The sequence below is a fragment of the Chiloscyllium plagiosum genome, chromosome 3 (assembly GCF_004010195.1).
Source record: "Chiloscyllium plagiosum isolate BGI_BamShark_2017 chromosome 3, ASM401019v2, whole genome shotgun sequence".
Classification (NCBI taxonomy): Eukaryota; Metazoa; Chordata; class Chondrichthyes; order Orectolobiformes; family Hemiscylliidae; genus Chiloscyllium; species Chiloscyllium plagiosum.
This window is the reverse complement of record NC_057712.1, coordinates 42,293,765-42,304,733: the sequence shown is the minus strand read 5'-3', so window position 1 is coordinate 42,304,733 and position 10,969 is coordinate 42,293,765. Positions and strand designations below refer to the sequence as shown.

Genomic DNA, 10,969 nt, shown 5'->3' with positions numbered 1-10,969 from the left:
CTTGCGCCCACACCTCCCCCTTACTTCCCTCCAAGGCCCCAAGGGATACTTCCATATCCGCCAGAAATTCACCTGCACCTCCACACACATCATTTACTGCATCCGCTGCACCCGATGTGGCCTCCTCTATATTGGGGAGACAGGCCGCCTACTTGCGGAACGTTTCAGAGAACACCTCTGGGACACCCGGACAAACCAACGAAACGTCAATTCTCGTGTTCCCTGGTTGCTGCCTGACCTGCTGCGCTTTTCCAGCAACACATTTTCAGCTCTGATCTCCAGCATCTGCAGTCCTCACTTTCACTCCGGCCTATCACCTTCACCTTGACCTCCTTCCACCTATCGCATTTCCAACGCCCCTCCCCCAAGTCCCTCCTCCCTACCTTTTATCTTAGCCTGCTGGACACACTTTCCTCATTCCTGAAGAAGGGCTTATGTCCGAAATGTCGATTCTCTTGCTCCTTAGAATCTAATCGTAAACCAGCACTATTGTTCAGTATGTGGTTAGCTTTGAGGCCAGTTTTTAAAGATCAGGTAAGAGCATAAAATCATCACCTGTACTCAAAAATGCAGATAAGAAGATTTTGGAGAAGGGCTCTTTGCAATAATTATGACAATCATAAGCATTTTATTTGAAAATATATAATTGAAATAGCCAAATATCCTGCTTGTGAAACAAGGGCACTTGGGGAAGCCCAATTTCTCTAAAGGGGCCAAAAGCATTAGTCTATTCTTTAAAAGGAAACTTGTTTAAAGTGACTACCCTGGAGCACTTAAAGATGATCTGATCTACATTAGGTCAGGGTGGTTGAACCTGAAAGATCCCATCGCATCTCGACATAGTGTGATGTAATGAGATACAATTTCCACTCCAATTATCCCTGATCAAATCTTGGGGCTGAGAACCATGGACAACATCTGGCACTGTTCCCTCTAATTTTCTTTCTGGTTGTGCTCAGTGTATGGAGCTTCAGGCTGGCAATGTACCCACACTGCATCAAAGGACTGAGGATTGGAAAGCTTTCAGGTGGACACATCGAACAGGGTGTTGTGCCATTGATAACATATCCACTGTGATCCCATCCACTCATTCCCCTACATAATTTTATCAATGGCAAGGAAAGCATCAGATGGACTGCATGCTTGTGGCCCAAAGAAGGCCCTTAAATTGGCAGTTAAAGGCAATTTTGATACTTGAAATGTATGTCAAAATGGAGGAAGTTAAGAGTTTCATGGGTTATATGTGTATTTGTCAATCAGTCAGACCAAATGAATGGTGCTAAGAGCAATTACCCCACAGTCAGGAAAAATGTCAATGGGTGTCAATGGTAGTGGGATGAATGAATAGTCAGTGCTCAGTGTTTATTGCCCTCCTGAAATTATCAGGGGAATGGAGCAGGGTCAAGTTATCAAAGGACATCTGGGCAGCCAGCTGAACATAGTAAAGCACTAGCTCTCAGTGGGGAAACCACACATGGATTTTGGACTTAGTAATGACACACAAGCGTCTCCACAGTACTCTCAGAGAAAAAGGGATGAAGGGCAGGGAAGCCATACCCATCAAATGGGATCTAGCACCAAAGATGGAGACACCTTGAGTGGCTAAGCACCTGCACTGCAGGAGACTGTAACTCTCCAGGCAGATGCTCACAGATATCAGCCCTAATTGTTGAGGGCTTTCACAGGAGCTGCGGTCAACATTTCCTACCAACAATCACCAGAGTCACTATGGCCTTGAACTACTTCAGTTCTGACTCCTCCTAAATATTAATTGTGGACATTGGTGACAGCTCAAACAATTGCACAATGCTTTATATCACGGGTTACTAGGATCGGAGAATAAATTAACTTCATGACCGATGAGGCCTTACAGCCACACAGGGCGCAATGGGTCTTGCAACCAGTGAAGAATTCTGCTGAAGCAGGAAATTGAGTGCAGTCATGTGGTCATCAACACTCCAAGTGAGGTGGCATTAAAAATCCACAGAAACTAATTAGAGTCATAGAGATGAATAGCACAGAAACAGACCCTTCAGTCCAACTCGTCCACGTCAACCAGATATCCTAACCCAATCTAGTCCCACCTGCCAGCACCTGGCCCATATCCCTCCAAACCCCCAGCCGATTCAGCCTTTCCCTCTAGCTCAATTCCTCCAACTCTGGCAACATGCTTGTAAATCTTTTCTGAACCCTTTCAAGTTTCACAACATCTTTCCAATAGGAAAGAAACCAGAATTGCACGCAATATTTCAACAGTGGCCTAAAGAATGTCCTGTACAGCCACAACATGACCTCCTAACTCCTGTACTCAATACTCTGACCAATAAAGGAAAGCATACCAAATGCTACCTTCACTATTCTATCTACCTGCACCTCCACTTTGAAGGAGCTATGAACCTGCATTCCAATGTCTCTTTGTTCCGCAACACTCCCTAGAGCCTTACCATTATTCAATATTTAGTTTGTCTGCATCCACTGCAAGAACTTTCTCACATATGAGCTTGCATTCCAGGCAGCTGGCTTGACTCAAATCATTCTCCTGCAGTCCAGGCTACCGCAGATCTTCAAACAAGTCTCCAAACTGTGTGGATGAATACCACAGGACAAGGGATATCATTGAGATGGCTATTGATATCTCTAAACATGCTAAGGCAGAGACACCAAAGCAGTATAACTGAAGTTATGTGCTCATTAGGGCAACCATTGAGCAGACCTTCAGGCTTCTTAAGTTGAGGTTTCATATCTGGAGTGGTCAGGTGGTAATCTCCAATAACTTCTGGCAAGGTATCAGTCTTTATGGTGGCTTGCTGCACTCACTGTAACATGGTTCTCTTGAGGAGGTGTGGACGTGAGGGCAGAGAGATTATCAAAGGAAGATCAGAGGATGGAAAAGATAGAGAAAGTGTAGGTGGAAAGGAAAGATACAGAACATTGATGTACAAGAAGTATCAATGCTCCAGATGCACAAAGACAGAGCTAAGCATTGAGTGAGGTGAAAATATTTCATCAGGTTACCATGAATGTCAAACATTATTTGACAGAGCATTTAAAATAACTCCTACTAACTCAGAATAAAGGACATGAGGTGTAAACCACTATCAGATACTGTGCTAACATACCTACTGAAGATTAAACCTGTAACATTAGGACTGTAAGCACCAATGAAGGATGTACATTTGATTGAAACTTTTAACCTTACTATGTAAACCCATGATCATCTTCATCAGATTGTACTAATGTTTCTGTCATGCCTGCAAAGGCAGGAATCTCAGACCCTTGCAGTGAAGTATCATTATTTATATAAAAACATTGGAACAGTAGAGGCTACTCAGTCCTTCGAGCCTGTTTCACTATCACAGATCGTCTACCTTAAAGCTATATTGCTACTTTATTGTTGCATCCCTTGATGTCATTAGTAACTAGAAATCTATCCATCTGTCTTGAAATTACTTAATGACTGAACTTTCACAGCCTTTTTGGGTAGAGAATTCCAAAGATTTACAACCCTCTAAGTGAAAAAATTTCTTCTCATCTCAGTCTTAAATGTCTTGCCTTTTATTCCGAGACTCTGTCCATTGGCTCAAGAAATTGCAGCCAGGGAAAATATACTTTCTACATCAACTATGTTGAAATCACACCTCAGGTACAGGAAAAAGGTAGATGGGTTACAATCAGGGGACAGAAAGGGAACAGGCAGACAGTGCAGGGATCCCATGTGGCCGTTCTCTTCAATAACAAGTATACCATTTTCGATACTGTTAGGGTGGACGCTTTACCAGGGTAATCCAAGGGGTATAGGTCTCTGGCACAGAGTCTGTCCTGTTGATCAGAAGGGAAGTGTGGGAGAGAAGTAGAGCATTAGTCACTGGGGACTCCCTAGTTATGTGGACAGATGTGAGATTCTGTGGGAATGAGAGAGAGAGAGACTGGTGGTTGATGTGTTGCCTCCCAGGTGCCAGGGTCCGTAATGTCTCGGATTGTGTTTTCGGGATAATTAAGGGGGAGGGGAGCAGCCCCAAGTTGTGGTCCACATAGACACCAATGACATTGGTAGGAAAAGAGATGGGGATGTAAGACAGAAATTCAAGGAGCTAGGATGGAAGCTTAGAGCTAGAACAATCAGAGTTGTTTTCTCTGGTTTGTTACCCGTGCCACGTGCTAGCGAGGTGAGGAATAGGGAAAGAGAGGAGTTGAACACGTGGCAACAGTGTAGGAGGGAGGGATTCAGGTACCTGGATGATAGGGACTCATTCTGGTATAGGTGGGACCTCTACAAATGGTATGATGTACACTTGAACCAGAGGGGTACCAAAATCCGGGGTGGGGCGGGGGTGAGAATTTGCTAATGCTCTTTGGGAGGGTTTAAACTAATTCAGCAGGGGGGATTGTAACCTGAATGGCAGCTCCAGTGTACAGGAAGCTGAAGTTGAGAGGTCTGAAATGAGATTTCAAGGTTGCAAAAGTGCACTGGCAAGCAGGAAGGTGGTTTGTAGTGCGTCAACTTCAATGCCAGGGGCATCTGGAATAAGATGGGTGAACTTGCAGCATGGGTGGTACCTAGGATTTCGATGTTGTGGCCATTTCGGAGACATGGATAAAACAGGGATGGGAATAGTTGTTGCAGGTTCTGGGGTTTAGATGTTTCAGTAGGAACAGGGAAGGTGGTAAAAGAGGGGAAGATGTGGTATTGTTAGTCAAGGACAATTTTATGGTGGCAGAAGGGACATTTGATGAGGACTCATCTACTGAGCTAGTATGGGCTGAGGTTAGAAACAGGAAAGGAGTGGTTGGGAGTTTTCTATAGGTCTCCGAAAAGTTCCAGAGATGTAGAAGAAAGGATTGCAAAAATGATTCTGGATAGGAGTGAAAGTAACAGGGTAGTTGTTTTGGGGTCTTTAACTTTCCAAATATTGACTGGAAATGTTATAGTTCCAGAACTTTAGATGGGTCAGTTTTTGTCTAATGTGTACAGGAGGGTTTCCTGACACAGTATGTAGATAGGCCAACAAGAGCCGAGAACACAGTGGATTTGGTACTGGATAATGAAATAGGCCAAGTGTTAGATTTGGAGGTAGGTGAGCACTTTGATGATAGTGACCACAATTTAGTTATGTTTACTTTAGCGCAAGGAATAGGTACATGCAGCAAGGCAAGAGTTATAGCTGGGGGAAAGGCAAGATATAAGATGTATAGGATGGGGAAGGAAACTGCAGGGGATCGGCACAATTGAAATGTGGAGCTTATTCAAAGAACAGCTACTGCATGCCCTTGATACATATGTACCTGTCAGGCAGGAAGGAAGTGGTTTACTAAAGAAATTGAAGCTCCTGTCAAGAGGAAACAGAAGGCTTATGTTAGGATGAGACATGAAGGCTCAGTTAATGTGCTTGAGAGTTACAGGCTATAGAGAGAGCTAAGAAGAGCCAGGAGTGAACATGAGAAGTCTTTGGCAGGTAGAATCAAGGAAACCCCTAAAGCTTTCTGTAAGTATATCAGGAATAAAAGAATGACAAGAGTAAGATTAGGGCCAGTCAGTGGGAAGTTGTGCATGGAGTCCAAGGAGATAGGAGAGGTGGTAAGTGAATATTTTTCAACAGTATTCACACAGGACAAGGACAATGTTGTTGAGGAGAATACTGAGATACAGGCTACTAGATTGGATTGGATTGAGGTTCACAAGGAGGAGGAATTAGCATTTCTAGAAAGTGTGAAAATCGATAAGTCCCCTGGGTTTGATAGGATTTATCCTAGGATTCTTTGGGAAGCTAGGGAGGAGATTGCAAAGTCTTTGGCTTTGATCTTTATATCATCATTGTCTACAGGAATAGTGCTGGAACATTGAAGGACAGTAAATCTTGTTCCCTTGATCAAGAAAGGGAGTAGAGGAAACCTTGGCAATTATAGATCAGTGAGCCTTACGTTGGTTGTGGGTAAAGTGTTGAAAAGGACTATAATCATCTAGAAAGGAATAATTTGATTAGGGCTAGACATCACAGTTTTGTGAAGGGTAATTTGTGCCTCACAAACCTTATTTTGTTCTTTGAGGTAGTGACCAAACTGGTGGATGAGGGTAAAGCAGTTGATGTGGTGGATATGGATTGTAGTGAAGTGTTTGATAAGGTTTCCCATTGTGGGCTAACGCAGAAAATACGCAGGCATGGGTTTGAGGGTGATTTAGCCATTTGAAGGACTATGCAGATTACAGGGAAACATAGATAAGCTGCAGAGCTGGGCTGAGAGGTGGCAAATGGAGTTTAATGCAGAAAAGTGTGAGGTGATTCACTTTGGAAGGAGTAACAGGAATAGAGTATTGGGCTAAGGGTAAGATTCTTGGTAGTGTGAATGAGCAGAGAGATCTCAGTATCCATGTGAATAGATTTCAAAAAAGTTACCATCCAGGTTGATTTGGTTGTTAAGGCGGCATACGGTGTGTTAGCTTTTATTGGTAGGGGGATTAGGTTTCGGATTCATGAGGTCATGTTGCAGCTGTACAAAACTCTGGTGCGGCCGCACTTGGAGTATTGTGTACAGTTCTGGTCGCCACAATACAGGAAGGACGTGGAAGCATTGGAAAGGGTTCAGAGGAGATTTGCCAGGATCTTGCCTGGTATGGAGGGAAGGTCTTATGAGGAAAGGCAGAGAGACTTGAGGCTGATTTCGTTAGAGAGAAGAAGATTATGAGGTGACTTAATAGTGACATACAAGATGATCAGAGGATTAGATAGTGTGGACAGTGAGAGCCTTTTTCCTCGGCCTGTGATGGCTAGCACGAGGGGACATAGCTTTAAATTCAGAGGTGATAGATATAGGACAGATGTCAGAGGTAGTTTCTTTACTCAGACTAGTAAGGGCGTGGAAAGCCTTGCCTGCAACAGTAGTAGAGTTGCCAACTTTAAGGGCATTTAAATCATCATTGGATAAACAAATGGATGAAAATGGAATAGTGTAGGTTAGATGGGCTTCAGATTGGTTTCACAGGTTGGCACAACATTGAGGGCCAAAGAGCCTGTACTGTGCTGTAATGTTCTATGTCGAGAGTGTGGTGCTGGAAAAGCACAGCAGGTCAGGCTGTTCCATGTTCTGTTTCTGCTGCAGACAGTGGAAAATTAATCTATTCTCAGGCTTTTATGTTGCAATTGAACCAGCCGCCTGGTTATGATGTAGAGCAATACAAACTGTCTCAACCTGAAATTGAGCTCTATACTAGCCTTGAAATGTAATTATATCCAGAATCAGGCATGATCCCAGTACAGACCACTGTACACAGGTCTAATGAAAGATGAGGAGGAATTTCTTCTCTCAGGAGGAAATGAATCTGTGGAAGTCTTTACTGTAGAGGGCTGTAGAGTTTGGTCCTTAGATATATTCAAGGTTGAGATGGAAAGAATTTTAATCAGTAAAGGAATCCAGGGTTATGGTTTTACATGGTAAAGGTCACAAGTTTGGAGGGTGCTGTTGAGGGAGCCTTTGTGAATTCCTGCAATGCATTCTGTAGATAGTATACACTGTTGCTCTTGTGTCAGTGGTGAATTTAGTAAACATTTTTGGAAAATATTTGGCCATTTGGTTATTCTCTGCATAAACCAGGCATAACATCTTAACTAATTTTTGTTGTTTGTCATTTTTTACTAAATTTAATCTGGTAAGAGACTTTTAACTGATTGAATTCTTAATCTGTTTTTAAGGGCAAACCAGGAATTAATGGACAGGATGGACAGCAAGGCCTTGAAGGGTACTATGGAGAACCGGGTGATCCAGGATTGCAAGGACAGAAAGGTCTGCTTAATGAATATGATTTTAACGCTTGCATTTTTATCTGTGCTTAATGTCATAAAATAGGATTGACAGTCGAGCCTATGAGTCAATTTTCTTCTTTTTCATTAATTGATCTTTTTACTTCCATTTTTTGTCATTGACTTTTGTACTTTTTATTCACCAGTCATATTGTGCAAACCTTTTTCAATCACCTTGCAGTTTTTTTCTCTAGTCATGTTGACTGCTGATAGCCACAGCTCCAATGGTTTTAATGTGAAGTTAGGTGGAGCAGTCCTGTTCCTCTCAAATCCACATTCAGATAAGCCTTTTAGGCAACATATAAACCTAGTTTTTTAAATACACTGGCTGACCCAGGACCCTGGCATATTGCGGAAGGAGCTGCAATTAGATGATAAACCCTAAATTTGCTTATGCAAAGGCTTTTATCGGCTTAAAATTGCAGTGATTCCTATTAATTGATCTGATCTGCCATGTTTCTGCCTGCCATGTTGAAGGCTAAAGGACCTGTTTAATGTTCAGAAATGGATACTGAGCCATCACATGTTGAAACCATTGTGCAATCTCATACACTCACTAAACAAACTCCGTGCAGCAAGAAGTTTGGGAATTCTAATGCCGGAAATCATATCCATAAATTTAGAAATATTCAGTGGGTCTGGTAGTGTCTATGGAGAAAGAAACGGAGTCAATATTTCAAATCATGATGAAAGTTCATGGACTTGAAATGTTCTGTTTATCTCTTGACAATGCAAACCTGCTGACTATTTTCAGAACTTACTGTTGCTTTTTAGGTCTTCAATGCAGGGGAGAAGAATTCACGTTTTTGGATCATTGGAATCTTTTCTGTGGTAGAAGGGACCTGGAAAAGAAGGACAGATTGCATTTGAATTGGGAAGGGACTAATATACTGGCAGTGAGATTTGCTAGGACTGCTCAGGTGGATTTATATTAGTGCTGTTGGGAAAAGGAGCAAGTCAAATAGTCAGGGCAAGCAGGAACAAAGCAGAGAATGAAGTAGGACTGATAAATGCATTTATTTCAATGCAAGATGAACTCAGGGCGTGGTTGGGAACGTGGAACTGGGATATCATAGCAATTATAGAAACATGGCTCAGGGATGAGCAGGACTGGCAGCTTAATATTGCAGGGTATAGATGCTATAGGAAGGATAGAAAGGGGGCAAGAGAGGAGAGGAGTGGCATTTTTGATTAGGGATAACATTACAGCTTACTTAGGATATTCCTGGGAATATGTCCAAGGAAGTTATTTGGGTGGAACTGAGAAATATGAAAGGGATGATCATCTTGTTAGGTTTGTTCTATAGACCTCCCAGTAGTCAGCAGAAAATTGAAAAACAAATTTGTAAAGAGATCTCCGTTATCTCTAAGAATAATAGTAGAGGACTCTAACTTTCCAAACATAAACTGGGACTGCATTGTATTAAGGCTTGGATGGAGAAGAATTTGTTATGTGTGAACAGGAAAATTTTCTAATTCAGTATGTGGATGTACCTACTAGAAAAGGTGACATCCTCTTGGGAAATAAGGCAGGGCAGGTGACTGAGGTGTCAGTGGGGGAGCACTTTGGGGTCAATGACCATAATTCTATTAGATTTAAAATAGTGAGGGTAAAGGATACACCGGATCTAAAAATTAAAGTTCTAAATTGGAGGAAGACCAATTTTGATAGTATTAGGCAAGAACTTTCAAAGGTTGGTTGAGGGCAGATGTTTGCAGGTAAAAGGACGGCTGGAACATGAGAAGCCTTAAAAAATTAGATAATGAGAGTCCAGAAACAGTATGTTCCTGTTAGGATGAAGGGCAAGGCTGGTTGGTGTAGGAAATGCTGGATGACTAGAGAAATTGAGGTTTTGGTCAAGAAAAAGAAGGAAGAATCTGAGAGATATGGATAGCAGAGATTGAGTGAATCCCTAGAAGAGTATAAAGGCAGTTGGGGTATAGTTAAGAGAGAATTCAGGAGGTCAAAAAGGCACATGTATAGTTAAGAGAGAATTCAGGAGGTCAAAAAGGCACATGAGATAGCTTTGGCAAATAGGTTTAAGGAGAATCCAAAGGAATTCTACAAATATATTAAGGATAAAAGGGTACCTAAAGAGACAATAGGGCCCCTTAAAAATCAGCAGATCTGCCTATATGTGGAACCACAGGAGATGGGAGGAGATACTTAAATGAATATTTTGCATCAGTGTTTATTGTGGAGAAGAATATGGAAGATATAGAACCTGCGGAAATAGATGGTGACATCTTGGAAAATGTCCATGTCACACAGGAGGAAGTGTTGGACAGCTTAAAACACATAAAGGTGGATAAAACCCCTGGACCTGATCACGTGTATCGTAAATTGTGTGGGAAGCTCGGGAAATTATTGCTGGGCCCCTTGCTGAGATGTTTGTATTATCGATAGCCACAGGTGAGGTGTCAGAAGACTGGAGGTTGCTTAACATAAGAACATAAGAACTAGGAGCAGGAGTAGGCCTTTCGAGCCTGCTCTGCCATTCAATAAGATCATGGCTGATCTTTTTGTGGGCTCAGCTATACTTACCTGCCCTCTCAGCATAACCCTTAATTCCTTTACTGTTCAAAACATTATCAACTACTTCATTGGGCAGGGAATTCCATAGATTCACAATACTCTGGGTGAAGAATTTCCTTCTCAATTCAGTCCTAAATCTGCTCCTCTAATTTTGAGGCTGTGCCCTCTTGTCCTAGTTTCACCTGCTAGTGGAAAAATTCTCTATACTTCTATCTTATTCTATCCCTTCATAATTTTATGTTTCCATAAGATCCCCATCACTCTTCTAAATTCCAATGAATATAATCCCAGTCTACTCAGTCTCTCCTCATAAACCATCCCCTTCCACTCTGGATACAACCTAGGGAATCTCCTCTGCATCTGTTCTAGTGGCAGTATTTTTTTCTGAAGTAAGGAGACCAAAATTGCACACAGTACTCCAGGCATGGCCTCACCAACACCCTATACAGCTGCAATATAACCTCTCTTCTTTTAAGCTCAATCCCTTTAGCAATGAAGGACAAATGGGCGGCACGGTGGCACAGTGGTTAGCACTGCTGCCTCGCAGCGCCAGAGATCCGGGTTCAATTCCTGCCTCAGGCGACTGACTGTGTGGAGTTTGCACATTCTCCCTGTGTCTGCGTGGGTTTCCTCCGGGTGC

The 10,969-nt window shown here is 42.4% G+C and overlaps 1 protein-coding gene across 1 annotated transcript in view; it reads left to right on the top strand.

Annotated features, from left to right (window-relative positions):
* zmp:0000000760 (collagen alpha-1(IX) chain) overlaps positions 1-10,969 on the top strand; it is a 96,747-nt gene that overhangs the window by 67,016 nt on the left and 18,762 nt on the right. Inside the window, exon 24 of the mRNA XM_043681246.1 lies at positions 7,686-7,776. Within this exon, the coding sequence (XP_043537181.1) occupies positions 7,686-7,776 (91 nt within the window). The remainder of the gene's footprint in view (positions 1-7,685; positions 7,777-10,969) is intronic.